The sequence below is a fragment of the Pseudophryne corroboree genome, chromosome 4 (genome assembly GCF_028390025.1).
Source record: "Pseudophryne corroboree isolate aPseCor3 chromosome 4, aPseCor3.hap2, whole genome shotgun sequence".
Lineage (NCBI taxonomy): Eukaryota > Metazoa > Chordata > Amphibia > Anura > Myobatrachidae > Pseudophryne > Pseudophryne corroboree.
In genome coordinates this window covers 589,973,741-589,992,805 of record NC_086447.1, presented here as the reverse complement: position 1 = coordinate 589,992,805, position 19,065 = coordinate 589,973,741, and the positions used below count along the sequence as shown (strand labels likewise).

Genomic DNA, 19,065 nt, shown 5'->3' with positions numbered 1-19,065 from the left:
ATCACATAGCTCCGCCTCAGAGTGACTCTTGGCACTAGGGGGTTAACACTAGGGGATGCGCCCATAGACTCCTGTGTAGAAGGAGACAGGCACAGAACACACTATATCCTAACATGCAGCATGTCCAGTGGCAGCTTGCATAGTATATATAAGGGCACTGATTTGCCAAGTATCACTGAAAGGGGCAGAGGGAACAGTTAGGAGGCAGGAAGACAGCAGTCTTTGCTACCCTTCTCCCATCAGAAGCCATTTATCTGGATGACCAATGCCAGAAAATCTATCCAGTGACTAGGGACTAGATCTCAGTGACAGGACCATGAGTCAGTTTGTGATTCTACTACACCGTTTCTTAATCACAATTGTAATTCCATTCCTTTGTTTGTATTCCCATTTTAATAATTAATTTCACAAATCCTATTACTACAATAAAACACCATTCTTCAGATTTTTTACACCTAGTTTGAAGGAGTTGTTATGCTGTCTGACAGCTTATACTTAGTCCATTTTTCTTCCACGTTTGTAAGAGGAGCAGAGGAGCTCCAGGAAAACTCAAACACTTCATGTATTTTCAGGGTCTCAACTATGGGGAGGGGCAACATAGTAATTATTTTCCTAAGTGGTTGTACAATTTTAGCACAATGGGGGTAATTCCAAGTTGATCGCAGCAGGAATTCTGTTAGCAACTGGGCAAAACCATGTGCACTGCAGGGGAGGCAGATTTAACATGTGCAGAGAGAGTTAGATTTGGGTGGGTTATTTGTTTCTGTGCAGGGTAAATACTGGCTGCTTTATTTTTACACTGCAAATTAGATTGCAGATTGAACACACCCCACCCAAATCTAACTCTCTCTGCACATGTTAAATCTGCCTCCCCTGCAGTGCACGTGGTTTTGCCCAATTGCTAACTAAAGTCCTGCTGAGATCAACTTGGAATTACCCCCAATATCAGAAGTTTCAAATATGACTTATGTAGAGGGACAAAGGGGGATGAGGGTGAGAAATGAGACCAGACTAAATGGTATAAGTCAACAAAACCCCTCAAAAAGTCTATGTAAAGAATAGGAGCAAGCAGATACTTTTGTTTCCTCTAAAGTGTGACAAAATTGCATTGGCCAATATTGCACCATTGTATGTCAGCAGTGGGCTTAGCCACACAGTGATCTGTTCTGATGGTATGGCAGTGGTCACCAACAAAAGGTAAAAAAGTAAACACCATAGTGGTATATATTAATAAAATGTGATTGTTCACCTTGTTGAAGTGAGAATGTGTCTTGAACATTTATCTATTGTGAGATGAAGATCAATTGTCATGCTTACATTTTGATAGGAAAAACAGGAAATTTAATACGAAAGACCCACCTGACTGGGTTGTCAGGCGGGTTTCCAGTTGAGCTGCAACCACTTTCTCAATAACCTTTCTATGTAGTTGGTCATGCAACCAGGATCTAAATTAGTTTTTTTTAAAGATGAGTTCTTCAGTTGCTTCCTTTAGTAGTTCAGGTAATGATGTTTGTCTGCAATGAGCATTGACATATTTATTCAAATACATGGTTAATGATGTCCATACAACCTATAAAGTGGTTGGTTGAGGCAGATTCCAGATCACAGGTGGTGGTATGCAACATACAGATATTTTCAGTATTGTCTTTTACATTCACTGGGGCAAAACTGTTCCATGAAGATAGGTGGCTTACATTGGCAGGCTTGGAAATTTGGCACTCCTTTGATGCCACTACGGGAATTCCAGCCCGAAAGGAGGTATGTCTTGTGCTGGTGCTAGAGAGCTGGGGAACGATATGCAGTGATGATGATGACAATTAGCATATTTGTCTGATCATTTCTGTTTGGATGTTTGTGTATTGACATCTGTGCCTGAGGTAAATCATTAGAGTTAAAGCTACAGTACTGTATATTGTATCATGTTGCAGCCATCTATTAACTCTTAACTTCACTGAATTGTCATGTCTATTTGAATTGCTGCAGGAAAGAATATTCACATTTTATACTTCAAAGAGGAAGACAAATTATGTTTATAGTTAATATAATTTGTGTTTGTATTTCATTACATGTTATAATATATGGACAAGCATTTATTAGTAACTACAGTATGAATAAAATATGTATTTTACAGGGTTGGACTGGCCCAAAGGAGTACAGGGGAACCCCCCAATAGGGCCCCACCTTCTCCTCTAGGGATCAAGTTCCAGAATGTGCACTTGAACTATACATATGTTACATTATACTGCACAGGACTATGGGGTATTTTCTACAGTGCATTGCTGTTATTAATCTGGTACATTATCATGCATGGACTAGCAGTATTTACTGTATATATTTATTAAGGGATCTATAATAGTTAGGCAAACCAATGTGGCAGCTGGCCACACCCCCTCTGGAGACTGACTGCACCCCTAAACATGGGCCCCTACCACTGCATTCCTCCGTGGACTATTCATGTCCCAGTTCAACACTGCATTTTTTGTAATTATGACACTTAATAACAATAATACACTGGGTAAAAATAGTGGGAGTGGGAAAATGTGCCAGTACTCATGTAAAGTAACATATTGAAATAAAACTTATAAGGGTCTATTTACTAAGCATCTGGTTCCAAAAACCCATCGCTTTTGATTGTGTTAATGGTTGAAAATTTAAAAGGACAATTATTTTACTATCCATGTTTTGCATGTAAAACCAATGCCCTTAAATTTCTGGCACAAGCTTGAGAGTCTGACAACAAAAATTTTTAGTGTCTTCCACACAATTTGTTCATTTGAAGCCCTGTGTCTAGTGTAGTCAAGGCTCACAGGGCACGGTGGGTATATCTGGGCATATAGGCAAATGCATTGCACATGACTAAATAGGGATATTTATGGAAATATGATCATCCTGTAAATAGAGCAATTGTGAAAGTATAATGTCAAAATTAACATTTTTTAGGAATAAATAATGTATTTTGCAAGGTTAATCTAAAAGCTGAAATCTAAATGCAGTCTTTCTATGTGGAGTTTTCATTAGAATAAGTTTTTAATACTTTTATTTATAGACCGTTCATTTTAGAGGCCAACATTGCCAGGTACAAAGACACTAAATGTCAATTTCTACTCTATGCTCAGCGATGCCCCAATGCTCCTTTAAAGTCTGGGTCACTTACATGAACCTGGTCAGACATTATGGGTGCATGCATAGTAAGTTGGCAGCCTCCTAAATCTTGGGTCCGCTATTACTATAATAGTGTTGTGATCCTAGAACATACATACTTGATTATTGTACCAGATACCATACGGCATTAGCAAATCTCATGCTTCACTCTCTGCACGTCTTTACTCTTACCTCCGTCCTGACATGCCCCTGAGTGAACCCTGTTACTGGGTTACTGTATTATCCTGCTGCCTGCTTCTACCGGGTAATAGACCATTCCCTGGTAAAGTGTTTCTGCCATGTGCACTGACCTCCATACCAGGGACGTGCAGTGAGCTACATAGCTCAGGAGGCACTGGCTAGTGCCAGAGCCAGATTTACATGCAATATATGAGCCAAAGCGTACATCTGGGCATTATACACAGGTGCAGCAGTATAAACTCCTGGAAATTTGGTGAGTTTTGATCAGAGATTTGCGGAAAAGATAAGCGCCTCACCTGCCATAGACTTTTACTCCAGAGTTTTGGCTATAAAAATTCTTAGAATAATGCAAAGAAGAAATTTCAAACATATTCTTTGTATTTTTCATATACTTTATACAGTCAAAACTTTGGCACAAACATTAGTATTACAGGAAAGGCTCTGCCTCACCTGCCTCACCCCACCGCACGTCACTGCTCCATACAGCTGCCATCATATTATTTGACAATAACTTGGGTTGTATGTGGAATTGCCTTGTCTCACCCATGCCTGCTCTAATTTGACCTCCAGTGTACTAGACTTTGGTCTGCACAATCATGAGTTTCAACATACTGCATCCTCCATGCAGGTGAACAATGCACCTTGTTCAATTATCTACTGTGATTGCTGACTACCTGTTACCATAACTGTGTATCTTTGTGATTGGGGTCCAACCTGTAATACACAGTGTAACGAATGACACTAAATGAGACAAAAACATTTGCATTTTACTTTGACACCTGCAGGGTTTACTTAATATACCTACTCCAATAGTTTCTGTAGAGATAATTCATAACAAACACATATTCAGTTGACTTGATTATAAATAAACTGAAAAAGAGGAAACCAATAAAGCAATAGAATCTAAACTGCATGTAAAGTTTCATCATTATGGAAACTGCATAAACAATTCAGCTGTGCGTTGATATCTAGGGCAACCACTCCAACATGTTTACATATGAATAAACGTTAAATTCCAGCATGCTTGGACGGTCTGGAAACAGTATTTCGCTATACTCTATGGTAAACTTGAGCCCCACTCTGCTCTGGATGGGTGTATGTGCATAAAAATGCTTTTGCTCTGCATGTATTCTCCCTCCACTAAGCCCTATTGAAGTAGCATGCCCTATAGTTCCACTACTGGCACTTAACATACCTGAATTTTTATTTTGTCTAGAAATAACTTGAATGCACTGAACAAATGCTGGGTAATTGCTGCAGTAGCAATACGCCCTAGTGGTTAAGGCTACTCAAGCTCTTAAATGCACAATACAATTGCTATTGTGAATAATTATCACGCTATGTGATAACACTAGGGAAAATATATGACTAACAATCCTTTACATTTAAAATGCTGAAAAAATGCAGAACAAAATGTGTGTCATCTTGAGATTCACACTAAAAACTGAGTTAGTTAAGGCCACCACAGTCAAAAAAAATCAAAAGACTGGCATACTTTATCTCTTAGGGTAATGAGAATAACATTAGAGGACTATGTAAAGGCATCATTTACAGTACGGGTATATTACTGTTTATAATACACAAGCTTTGCTAATGATCTTTAGGTGATGATATCAGACTTAAGGGATATTAACCAATGATATCTGAACTTTCGAATATAAAGATATTATTGAAAGTAATTTATAGATATATTAGCAACACTTTGCTGTTATAGATAATACATATACTGTACACTACATTTCCTAAATGATCCAATAAATAACTATTTTTGAATTCTCTATCTAACAATCTTAGTGTCATTTAATGTATATAACACATGAATTGGTTTATTATGCAACAGCCAAATTATATTGCCCAGCTGCAAAAGAGTCACAGCTGAAATGCTAGTTCTTTTCCACGACAAACACCTATTAAGCAGTCAGAGCAAACCCTCATTAAAACCTCTGACATCACCCTTAGGGCAAGAGAACACAGAGCAGCAATTGCCGAATTGCATATGAAAATTATAGTTTTATTGTCTGTACAACTGAAGTCTTAACTCCAGCTCTCATTCCAGTGAGCTCAGTCATAAAGAGGGTATTCTTTGCTGGTACAAGAAAGCACAGTACACCATTGTAATGCAAGAAACAGTCGCTGTTTATGTATTCGATAGCCTCGTTCACAATAGCACTAAGTGAAATAGCCCAGAAGATCCAAATATAACAGCTGTGAAGTAAGTCATAAATAACAGAAAACAGGGCATGCAATGTCAAAAGAAAGAAAAAAGCATTTCACTTTATTGAAATATGCTATTTTTTTTACTTAGTTTATCAAACAGGATTCATAGGTAGGGACCATGTATTTGATATTAATGAAAGCATCTTCTCCTCCATGGCGTTCAAATGCTTCCAATGTTTCTTGTATCAAGTCTCCGATGTTTTCACGTTTTTGCTGGCTGTAGTCAATTCCGTCCCCTGAGTTCACTGCACAAAGAGGAAAGTTCCGTCAGTTTGTAAACTTCAAGTCATACTTCTCAACACACAGGTAATGTTATTTTTATATATATATATATATATATATATATGGTAGAAGCCACTGTTAAAGTGGATGCCTAGATAGCCAAAAGAAACATACTGTAGAGAGCAACTTATAGGTCTTTAATCACACTGTTGTGTATAAATTTCACATATGCCAATGTCATAAACAGAGTTACTTTTTAAACATCATTCTGGATATGAGAGGATTGCTGTACTTCATGACCTCCCATCTCTAGAGTCCTAGCCACTGCTATGATTTAACAGCATCTAAGGGCAGCGATGAGTTAAGGAACCAAAGTGAAGGGTTAATGGACCCTTTATCCTTACAAGCAGAGTTCAATATGGATATTGCTGTACTATACAACAGCAAAGGTGAGCTTTTACATTGTACAGTACATTACTGCATTTCCTCAAAGTTCTTCCTTGGGACTGCTTATTCGTGTTCATAGGGATCTACAGTAAATGTAGCTGGTACTTCACAACTTCCTCCTGTCTCTCATTTGCTGGGACAGGCCCAGGAGTTACAGATTTGTCCCTGAAAATGTCCCTACTTTGTTGACTGACTGCCCAATAAAATTTCCCAGAGTCTGCATTGCAGATAGAGGGCCTGAGTCTGAATCAAGTGCAATGTGGTATTCGGCTGTATCTAGCCATTTACTGCTCACTGCACACGCATTGTGGGCTGCATATGCATCTTTGTAAATGTATGCACGATTCAGAGGCATACACATCACAGTATTTTCTGTGCGGATACTATATGGTTGTTTCTGAGTGGGAACTGGGCAGACAAAATACAGAAGCACACAAAGAACCACTTTGTGGGTGTGTCAGGGGTGTGCTGTAGTCATGTAGACAGAGTTACACACTATTCAGAGTAGTACATATCATCATATGCATTGTGCACATCAAATTCAGATTGATATCAGGCACCCAGCATGGGGTAGATGTAAGCAGTAATGATAATGATGGCTGCTCTCACGTATGAAGAGTGCGGTGGTGCAATCCCAAATATGCATACTGTATGTATTAGGACATACGAGCTGGGAACTCATTTAAAATATTACCAATACTGTAGATCAAATTTGCTTTGGGGTCTCTCTCTAATCTTTCATGGTTAAACATTGTGTATTGTCCCCTATTTTTTCTTCTTCTCTGTATTGATTTGTTACATTTAATTTTTTGTACTGTTCCATGCTGTGTGTATGTCCACTTCTTTACAATAAACTTTGTTTGACTTAAATAAAAACAAAAAACATAAAAATGCTAAAAAAAAATGTTGCCAACCCAAATTGTGAACATACCCCCACCAAAACAGGACCACTCCCCCTGTTTCGATTCCTGGTGCTCCAAAGTTGGAAGTTAAATACTCTTCTAAACACACTCTGCAAAATGCTTCACATTTAATTTTCAGTGTTTCACTAGCAAAATCTTTTATATCTTCTGCTAAAGAAATAATTCATTTTTGTTCATTGAGCAACTTAGCACTATTAAAAGGTCTCCCATAAATCTGAGTTATGCACAAAATTTATAGACTTAATACAATGGCTAGCTCTACTCTTTTTAATTTACTGCACATTGTTGAAAAAAAATGTGGAAGGGGAATAGAAGATAAAAGTAAAAGAATAAAAACTTTATTAGTGTAAACTATTGATTTACTAAAACAGGTATATTTTGTCGGTTCAATCTATAGCACCAAATTGTGCATAATTTACAAGACATATTCATTATTTAAAGTGCTGTTGTAAAGTTTTCAATGTGACCTACAACTAAAAAGGGCAACCACAGAATCACAATCCATCATAAAGAGAAAATGCATGAACTATAGCTATATTTTCACTTTCATTTGCATTTACTCTCTATCTAAAAGGATAAAGAGCTTTTACAAATGAAGCTGTAGTTTAGATGATACATTCATGCATCATGTTTGCTAATAAAGTCCCTTACTTATTAAAGGCAAAACATCAGTGCAGCAGCAGGGGACAGATCGCCAGGGCTGGAACCCACCATGCTGGTGCAGGAAGATGGTTGCGGGGTGCACCCTGCATCTTTGTATGTACCAAGATGTCCCACTGGGTAGCCGGCAAGGGTGATAAGGGTGCCCTCAGTTACACACCACTCATTATGGCCCTGAAAAACATCCAAAAGAATTGCAAAATTCTTGTGGTGCATTTCAATTTGTTCATGTACATCTAGGTTATTTATTACCTACGTGTGTGGAGCAAGGTGGGGAACAGAAATCTTCAATAGCCAGTGGGAGAAGTAGCCTGCAGGGAGATCATTCCTTGCAAAAAAGGAGGTGGTGCACTAGAATGTATAGTTACAATGAGCAATATAATAATGAGATGGCAATGTGGCTTCCTTGTCATGCTTCTACTCTGCGAAAAGTCCTATACAGTACTTACAATGAATGGCGCTTTGGCTGAGAAGCACATTTTTAGAAACTTTTTCCAGTGTACAAATACAAAAGTGTCAGCCAGTCCTACTATACCCCCAGTATCATAATTAATTGAAGTCATTAAAAGTCCAAACCAAGCAGTATTTTAGGATATAAACTGAATGTTGTATTTAATGATAGGGGTCAGTAGTGGACAACAGCTACTGTGCCCAGAGATGTCGGCAATGCAATGTAACACTCCCGCAGCCACTGCTCTACTCTCTGGAACATGTGTGGGAGGCATATCCTAAAGCTCAATGAGCAAAGAGAACATCTTCATAGGAGTGAAGCAAAATAACTGGGCCTGACCTAAATTTTGCTATGGGATTTGGTGTTTTGCCACTGATTGTAGCTTGCATCTTTCCACTGGCGTCAGAAGGGGGATGTGGGGGGGAATGCGGCCCGCACCTGGGTGTCACCTGCTGAGGGGTGACACCAAAGTGACGGCTCCTGCTTAGTGACAGGAGCCAGGTGCTGCACTGTAACATTACAGTGCAGCAACCCAGCTCCTGTCAATGAGCAGAAGCCGGCACTGCAGCAAGAACACTCCCCGGGGCAGTCCGCTCCTCCAAGACCCCCGGAGTAGAGAGAAAATGGGGGTCAGGATGGCTAGCCACACCCACATCCCCGCAAAGCCACGTCCCCGGTCCATGGAGCCCCGCCGCACCCGGTGTAAAGGGGCAGAGCGACGCCTCTTTCTCTCTGCAAACCTAGGTATTAGTTTGTTTATGTATCAGCCAAGACTAATGTGCTCTAGGGAGACCATGTAGGTGGATGGTGTAATGTTTAGCATTACGGCCTCACAGCACTGAGGTCCTGGGTTTGATTCCCACCATAGACCTAACTGTATGGAATTTGTATATTCTACCAATGCTTCCGTGGGTCTTCTCATGGTACTTTGGTTTCCTCCCACAATCCAAAAATATACTGGTAGGTTAATTGGCTCCCAGCAAAATTAACCCTAGCCTACATGTGTGCATGTAGGGAATATAGATTGTAAGCTGCACTGGGGCAGGGACTGATGTGAATTGCCAAATATTCTCTGTTTGTCTGTCTCAAGCAGCCAACCATTATACTGTTATTCTGAAACAAAGTATTATGAGTCTATATACACACTGTATAACTGACAGTGTTGTTTGGAAAGGAACATAATGTCACCTCAGAACACTTCGGCAGTAACATGACATAGTCAGTCAGTGCTGTATTTGTGCCAGTAATTAGTCTGTATTTTTAGCACTAACCATTAGGATAATCAAGTATATGTTCAATCTCCCACACTACTTTTGGTCAGATACGTCCACTGCCAGTGCTGGCTTTTATTTCTCTATAATTCCTTTTAATCACACATCTTACATTTTTTAACAAGGTGGAGTGGATAGCAGTTTTCCTAGAGCAAGTTAAAACATCGCAATGACAGGATAATTCTCCATTGCCAGGCATGAATAAAAAGGTTTTCAGTAAAATTAGTGGTATCAGCATTTCACAGTGAAGGTCATCACCTTAAAAATATATCCAACTTTATTAGGCTATTAAAATAGTATAGTAGCTGAGCTATATAAGCATGTACAAAATATTTCATTTTTATATGTATTACCAGTACAGTATTCAGATTTAAAAGGGTTTTGCACTTTCAGATTACTCTAATTTATTGTCTTGTATGTGCCGCTCCACAACGTTCACTGAAAACATTGTTTTTTCTCTCTCTATGGCTTTTATGCCTACAAGCCATATCTTCATATAATAAAACATAGTTGTTTATTTTCATTGCTCTCGTATACAACATAAAGGCACTCTTGGATACAATTATATCCAAGGCAAAAAGTGCAGAGATCTGTACAGTAACCCTGGCAACACAAATAAACAGCTGCATCAGGGCATTTAAAACATTCTCTAAAGCTACAAAACATAGGTTTTCTCAGTACTTAATATGCAAAACATGTGATTGCTCCATCTTAAAGTTATTCAAATTATGAATGTACATGATAGACAATGGCCATGTTTAACTGCATATGCCTGTCAAGGCACTTGAATATATTATGAAAGCGTGGAGAGAGATAAAGTAGAAAGAAATACAGCACTAACCAATCAAATCCTAACTGACATTTTTCAAACACAGGGGCAGATTTATTAAGCCTGGTGAAGTGATAAAGTGGAAGGTGATAACGCACCAGCCAATCAGCTCTTGTAATTTTTCAAACTCAGCCTGTAACTTTACAGTTAGGAGCTGATTGGCAGGTGCTTTATCACCTTCTACTTTATCACTTCATCAGACTTAATAAATCTGCCCCACAGACTGTAAACTGACAGGAGTTGATTGGCTGGTGCTTTATATCTCCCCACTTCATCACTCCCCATGCTTTGATAAATACCCCTCTAGATTTTAATTCATATATTTTTCTTACTTGTATTGTTTGTGATTTTTGTGCTGAAAAGTTAAACGTATTCACTGTAGTGTGAGCTCAAGCGGAAGTGCGTCTGATAAAGGAAAGCCACACTGATACCTGTTCATTTTAATCATTTATAACTAAAGATTTGTCAGCTATATACCAAATTTGTTTGGGCAAAGGATGATTTCAGATTAAATCATATGGAAAAGATGAAAAACCCAGACAATGGAAGGTAAGTTATATGCTGGAGCAATTCAGCAAGACTGTTATTATGGATTTTATCACAGCTGTGTGAAGAAACCATCTACTACAAATGCTCGCTTTTCTCTGCCTTCAAGTGTAAAATGATCTCTCAGATATGATTTTACTAAAATGGTCAGCATCTATCTGAAGTCACCTGCCAAGTGCTATAACTACTTGTTCCCTCTTGCTATTGAAATTAGCAATATTTCAACTCAAACTGAGATAATTAAGGATGCATTCAGTGATAGAGAACAATGGCTTTCTCAACAAGGTAGATGGATCGCTTTACCCTGTACAGAATACCTTATGTTAAGTATGCAATCATCATACAATATGTGCTTTGGAGCAAACTGTTACTGATACAGAAGGATTTCCTGAGTTGTCCCTCTAAGTTTGAATTGATATCGATGCATGGTGTGAGGACACTGTTCTCGCGTTACAAGGAATCTAACAGATTCTTTACTAATCAAAGTAAAGGAAATTGTGTGTGTGATATTCTCTAAATGTTTGAATACGAATTTATCTCGCTGTGAGTGTTTTATTGCAAGAGTCATAACAATCCTTACACCGCATAATATTTAATAACATTCTAGTGACAAAAACTTTGTTAAGTAATGTATATAAAATCATGTGTACAGAATTAAGAATAATTAATAACCAAAACATTCTACAAAAATACAATAATCAAAATGAGCTTTTTTCAACTGTATTTTCTTTAAACAGCTGTGATTATAGACACTGGTCCTGATTCTCAGTCACCTACTTGCAGCGTCTTGAGTTAAGACTTGGCAATTTTGCCTCATTGTGTCTTTAGATGCCACAAAACTTGCACCATACATGCCAACATTCAGGCTGCCCTCTCCATGAGTTGTCTTCCGAGGACGTCCAGATCTTTTTGTGTTGTTGAGGTCACAGGTGCATTCTTTTTCTCTCTGAATGTACCAAACTGTTGATTTGGCCATTCCTAAGGTTCCCGCTATCGCTCTGATAGATTTGTTTTGCTTTTGCAGCCTAAGTGTGGCATGTTTGACTTGCATTAAGAGCTCCTTTAACTGCATGTTGTAGGTTCCAAATGCAAATTCCACACTTGGAATCAACTTGTGTCCTTTTGCCTGCTTAATTAATGAAGAAATAATAAAGGAATAGCCCAGACCTGTCCAAGAAACAGCTTTTGAGTCAATTGTCCAGTTACTTTTGGTCCATTGAAAATGTGGGGGCTACACCTTAAACAGCTGCAATTCCTCATCACTTCCTCCAATTTGGATGTGAATACCCTAAAGCTTATATTCAGCACTTAAACCATTATATAATGTATCTTGAATAGCTAAAATTACAACATTTTGACAATGTCCAAGTATTGTACATAGGGACATAACCTGTTCTGTAGCAGTCTCTTCTTCTATCATTGTTATGCCTTACCTATCAAGCTACCAGAAGACATATTATTTCCCCTGATTTCCATAACAATTTCTGCATTACCTTCATGCTTTTCCAGAAGAGTGCAGGAGAGTGGAGTCCATCCACTTGAGAAGCATTGCTTACAAATGCACACAAAAGGTCCTTGACACATTAGAAATTTGTACACTCTATACAATTGGCGAATCTTTCAGATATTGGGTTCTTGACCCGAGAATTATTTTGTGTGTTTGCTGCCCCAGATGTTCAGTCGATAATCCATTGGCTCTGTCTCTGACATATGCTATGTCAGTCCCCTTGGAAAACGGCTTCATTTGGAATTTCTAGTGTGTATGGGGATCGGCCGGATCCTACATATAAAAGCGTCATCTCAATTACTTGAAGTAGAGGTGATTGTTTGAAATTATGTGATTATTGTGTAGTGTGCAAGCCCCACATCCAGCATTAACGGCACTCCCCATTAAACTGATCTCCCCCACATAGCTCTCTCTCATCACACAGCTGTCCCCATCACACAACTTTCTGCCCTCACACAGACCTCCCCCTAGCACAGAAGATCCCACCCTCATAACAGATCTCCCTAGTATTAAACAGCTCTTGTTTAACAGATAAGTCAGTCCAAGGGAGAGGCAGCATAAACAGCATGTCATAAAGGCACACATAATAAGCTAGGACAGGTACGGCACTGCCAGACAGTCCTAGCCATGTTAGGCAGCTGCAAGGCAGGACAGTGCTAGTCCCTGCATGGTGACGAGGTGCCAGCTACTGGAGTCTGCAGGGAAACCCCCTAGCCTCTTTTATGTTGGTCCGATGCATATAATGGAGTGAGTATATTTGGGTTGCTACTGGTACTGGCATCCTGAGTGTGCCGCTGATGTAATGGGTCCATGCTAGTAGGATTATGGGGTTTGGTCATTATCAATCCATGTCCGCACAGGGGGTGTTACTCTAGGATCTACTATAGCTCTCTACACTTGTGTGTTTCCGGCTGATCCCTTCTGTTGTCACTACAGATTAGGGAGAGGAATGGGTTTTGTTTTTTTTCCCCTTTTCATTCTGTTAACCTTCTTATGACAGTTTAGAGAAGAGCGTTACTTAGCATTATGGCGGCAGCACGTGGGCACATGAACTGCCATGTCAGTAATCCGGCTCTGGTTATCGGCATAACTTTGGTCATTGGAATTTGTCTGGTTGTTGACAAATCTATCATGGGTGTACCTAGTTTAAGAGTAACTCAGATGATATAAATGAAGCTTGATAAAGTACCATGTCTTACTACTGACTAGTTTTTACATGGTCTCCGTACTCAGGGTTCCTTAAACAATGACTCTTAGCAAGTCAGATGAAGACCACAGCAGACTGTGGTGCCCTTCTAGAAATATTGAGCTGGACTCCATTGCACAAAAATATTAAGATTAGCAAGAAAGGAACACGCATCAAAACGCACATTTACTGTACATGCATTTGTTCTGTCTAACAAGCATACGGCTCTACACCACGACTGTATGTTATGCACTAGGTTTACTACAGGAACAACAAGTGAAGCATAGAGGAAGTGTACAGATGTAGTTTGACAGTGTGAGTAGCAAATGTGTAAGTCATATTACTCTATTTGTATAAAGCAAAGTAGTATAATGTACATAAGAGAGAATAGAGTCATGAGAGTGTTATTAATAAATGCAAAAGCCATACCATATAAAACGCAATAAAATAAATACAAATATAAATGGGATATTAGGGTCACATTTGTCCAGTTATTGTCTTAAAAAATGAGACACTGCTCTTTCAGTAACTTCTCTTTATGTTCTGTGAAGTTTAATGCTGAATGTCCTGTCCTGGTGAGCCACAGCAATTGCAGCATCTGGTGGGATTTTACTAAGGCAATTCTGGTAAAGCTCTGTTTGTATAAATATTGACTCGGCTCATAAAAGGTCTTTGTGACCCAGTCCTATTGCTGGTTCATAGTGAAATGGTAGACTACATTCCCAGCCTACCAACCTGCACCCATCAAGTGTAAATCCTACATATAAATAGGCAATGATTCTCCTTTAACAACTGTTACAGTTACTTTTACTTTAGTTAGTACAGCCGAAGGACAAAGAGATGTCGGAAATAGAAAAAAAAGATACAGACACTGGTTAAAAACTACTGTGTCACATCCCTATAAAAGTAATGCCAGACACAATGCTATTTGCAGTAACATTTCTGGAAACCCTGTCAGATGTCACAGTGACGCTGGAACACATGGAGAAGTTTTACGAATGATGCAAGTCAAGTACAAATACACTTGTGATTTGCTTCTGAAACAAATACATTGAAATCAAGCCAGTATGACAGCTGTTATCACTATTTTCCATTCCCTAGAAATACTAGCTAGGATCAAACAGAATCCATGCCTACTTCACATTTTTTATTGAAGTACTAATATGAAAACAAAGGCATTGTTTTTTTTCCTTGACAAATAACAGCAGGTGATATTTTAAATCACTGTAAAAAAGAGAATTGATATTTTTTATCTGAGTTGGTGAGCAGTTTTATTGCTCTAATAATAAGGTAAAACTTTCAAAATTGCTTGTGTAGCTAAGAAAGATCAATAATGAAACAAAGTGGGTCTGAATAATGTTATATGTGCAGGCTCTACTGGCACAACTACAAATAAACTAAGCAATATGTCATTAAATAAAATCTGAAATGATAACACAATAGTCAGTGTAAACATGGTGAGTCTTATATTAGAATTTACTATGGACAGTATATTGGAGAGCATTAGGTGTTTCTCTTTATTTTGCTGTGTAAAATCATAATTATTGGTAAACAAAATGGGGGCGATGGTGGGGGGGTTTACAGGTACTAATTACACAGGCTACCGGAGGGGCCCGGCAGCGGCCCAGGTCTGCTGCCCCCACCTGAGTATACTGTACATATACTTAAGGCTAGCGCCATCTTCCCAGTGATATCTTCGGGAAGATGGCACCCGCGCATTAAATGCAAAGACCCTGGCACTGTAGCAGAGTCTTTGCATCTCTAGTGCACATGCATCATCTTCCCAAATATCACAGGGAAGTTGGCGCCGGCTGAAGAGGAGGGACCCGCTTCTCGCAAGCAAGGTAGGAAGCGGAATAACATTTGTTTTTACTATACTTACACACAATTTATACTGGAGCAGAATGTTTTCTTTAGTATGAAAGTATGTACATTACAGGCCTGATTTAGGATTACTAAAAGTATATTTATGAGATGTAAATATGCATGTTGGTGCAAAACTGATGCACAGTACATGGAAACAATGTGCGTCCATATTTAAAGTTGCTTATATCTAGCACCTTCATCACCTTGTGCTTCAAGAGGCAGCACAATGTTGTTTATTTGCATTCACACTACATAAATTGTAAGCAGATGCAAGCTAGGCCTGCCATTTTGACACATACAGCGCTCGCACACCCCTATCACTGTTGGACGGGGGCGTGAAGTGCCCATCAAGAAAATGCAGTGGTAGGGGCTCATGCTTAGGAGTGTGACCAGTCTCCAGAAGGGGTGTGGCCAGCCACCACATTGATTTGCCTAACCATTAGTGCATGGGCTGGGTCCATTGATAAATACATATAGTAAATACTGCTAGTGCATGCGTGATAATGTACCAAATAAATAACAGCAATGCACTGCAGAAAATACACCATAATCCTGTCCAAGTGCATAGTGTGGAACCTAAACCCTAGAGGAGGAAGGGGGCCCCCAGGAAGTGGGGCCCACAAGGGGATTCTCCTGTACCCCTGTGGCCAGTCCAGCCTTGCCCCTAGTTGTGGCCCTGGAGACATGCGTATGTTATTTTGAGTAACAAAGATCCAGAAATATGTTATTAGAAAATTAACATTATTCCCCTAAATAAATCTGGTGCACGTTTGAAAACCGAAAATGATGCCATGCCTTTCTAGGGTCCCATTCATAAGGTAATCAGAGTGGGACTATTCTGAGGTAATGGAAAGCTGGTTGCTGTAAGTAAGACTACACTGGGTTCATGGCTCCACGTTTCCCTGAAGGAGATCTCTATACCAGATTTGACAAAACATTCTATAATGATCAGTCAGATCTGCCCAACATTTACAGTAATTATTTTTTTTATGTTTGTATATTTTTTTTTTTGTTAAAAATCAGAGCAGCCATCCCATGACTGATTTATGAGTCTTAGACATGGATTGTGGAGATGTTTAATTGCAGATGTGCAGATATAATTAATAGATAATATTCACATTTAATCAGTTATATTGTAATTCTAGAAGAATAGGAAAAAAACGACACCACATTTGCATAAGCACGTAATTATTTGCTAGGAAAAAAATTGAAAATGGAAACAATCAACATATTATGGTTTGCATGCTTAATAGTTCCTAGGTATTAAGCCTGTCCAAAATCACAGCTAAACAAACATACTTGCAAAATGTCCAATATTTGCTCAGTCTTTTTCCTGTTAGTTTCTGTTGTTAGCTGAAAGAGAAGGGTCACTTCTCCAATCAGAATATTTAATAGGAACATGAAGTTGCATGCAGTAGGAATGCTTCCGAAAGCACAGATAAAGCAGGAACAGAAATGGCTGATGGATCGTGCAATCCTCAAGAGACAGACTTTGTGCATGCACAGACCCCAGACTGAACACTTGTGCTCATGAAGGTTAAAGTACTGGCAGCAGTGGAAACATAAGTCTGCTATTTATCAAAGAGCCAGGTATAGAGCAGACAGCTGCAATATGATCCTTGGTTCAAAGGTATATCTATAACCTTATCCCTGACCTCAGATCTTCAGACCTTTATCCTCTATGTATGTGTCATTAGATAAATTACTAAACTGCCACTTTGGCCTTTTATAGCAAAAATAAAGATAGAAGAGATCCATGGAATAAACAATTGTAAACATATTACCTTAATATAATCCATATATATAAAGGATACTGTGTTCAAGCTAAAACTTAATGCCGTGGTTCCCATACTTTTTTTTGAATCACAGCGCCTTAGACTATCATCATTTCTTTCATGGCACTCTGACTTTTTTTAACCACTTAATTGACAATTTCCCCCCCCCCAAAAAAACGCTCAGAAATTGTCTGGTTTTTTTATGAGTGAATTAAGTGAAGAACATGAATGTAACCTTATCCAAAATTATTTTAATTCAAACAAAGAAAAAAAACTTTTTATTTTTATTTTTCTATCTCTCTCAAACATTGGAACATCGGTTGGGAAGATCAGTAACATCGGTAACATTGTGACCATCGCAACGTTACTTTTTATACCCCAGACAGCTGCCAGGTACATGGGGGGGAGGGCTGGAGGGGGCTTGGGAGGGTTGGTTTACACTTTCCCAGCGGCTGCTACTGTCTGCAGCTGCTGGGTGGGGGGTCCTGCCAAGCTGACCGATCAGCAATGATCGGCAGCACGGCAACACTGAGGGAAGGGTGCAGAGACTGAGGCAGCGGGACTATAATACGGTCCCTCTCAGAGCAGCGGTCGCTGCTAACACTGTTTGTCTTGGAGGCATTTGATATGCCGGCTGTCAGTATCCTGGCGCTCACCATACCAGCGCCAGGATCCCGACAGCCAGCATACCAACAACTATTCTCCCTCTTGGGGGGTCCACGACACCCCAGGAGGGATAATAAATAGTTTGTTTGTTTTTTGCCATTGATTGCTTGTTTGGGGATGTGGTAATACAGTGATAATTTAAAATAACTATTATATGACAATAATAAAAGCATTGCCAGGGCTGATTCTAATACAGGCAGTAGTAAAGAAATCTGGAAAAATTATACCAAGTCACTAAGGTTTAACTAAGACTGGGTATACACTGGCAGATATATTGGCCATTCGAGCGGAGGCCAATATATATCACAAGCCCGTCGGCGGGTGTATACCCCCAATATATCTGTGTTCTGTTCACAGACATATCGTGTCAGCTGTACAGCACAGCCAATGGCTGATATTACAGATGTGTCCTTTTATATATTTGCATGTATGCCATGAAATGGGATGCGTTTGCGGCTTTCACTTCCAAAATCCCATAGCAATGCGTGTTGCGAATGGTGCTGAAGCATGGTGTATTGTGTTGGGCACATGCACGGAAATTGGCATGCTGCACTCAGCATGCTGCAAGCAACAATATAAGTGGACATATCTGTATCAGCACATCTGGCTGCTGCGTGTACGAACAGTCAGACGACCGCCCGCATACTTGCTGCACGGACCACCGGTGATAGACATTTCAACTGGGTGGGTACATTTAAATTCCCTCTAAGTTCTGACATCAGGCACGGCACATCGGGTGGATGATTGATAAGTGTGTATGCACTTATTAATCATTAGATAGGTCGGTAGGTCTCTTACAAGCCCTACACTGGCTCCGCTTCCCCTTCAGAATCCAATTCAAGCTTCTCAAACTCACTTACAAAGCCCTCACCCATTAATCTCCTATTTACATCTCTGACCTTACCTCCATTTACACTCCTACCCACCCTCTTTGCTCTAGAAATTAATGCCACTTCTCCTGTCTACTAATTACTTCCTCTCACTTCCACCTCCAAGATTTTACATATGCTGCTCCCTATCTCTTGAATTCTCTAACGCTCCCTATCAAACCCTCCACTTCTCTACAAACCTTCAAACGGGCTCTCAAGACCCACTTATTCATTAAATCCAGCCATCTCTAATCCTAACCCTCTGCTCACTGTCTACCCCATCTGTTT

The 19,065-nt window shown here is 39.5% G+C and overlaps 1 protein-coding gene across 4 annotated transcripts in view; it reads right to left on the bottom strand.

Moving 5' to 3' along the window:
* Nucleotides 1–5,454: 5,454 nt before the first annotated feature.
* Nucleotides 5,455–19,065, bottom strand: part of PACRG (parkin coregulated) — a 1,062,802-nt gene continuing 1,049,191 nt past the window's right edge. For 2 of the 4 annotated variants that reach the window (XM_063917534.1, XM_063917531.1), the window contains one exon: nucleotides 5,455–5,804. In XM_063917534.1, coding sequence (XP_063773604.1) covers nucleotides 5,644–5,804 — 161 coding nt within the window. In that variant the 3' untranslated portion in view covers nucleotides 5,455–5,643. The remainder of the gene's footprint in view (nucleotides 5,805–19,065) is intronic. The other 2 variants (XM_063917532.1, XM_063917533.1) reach the window with 1 other exon arrangement.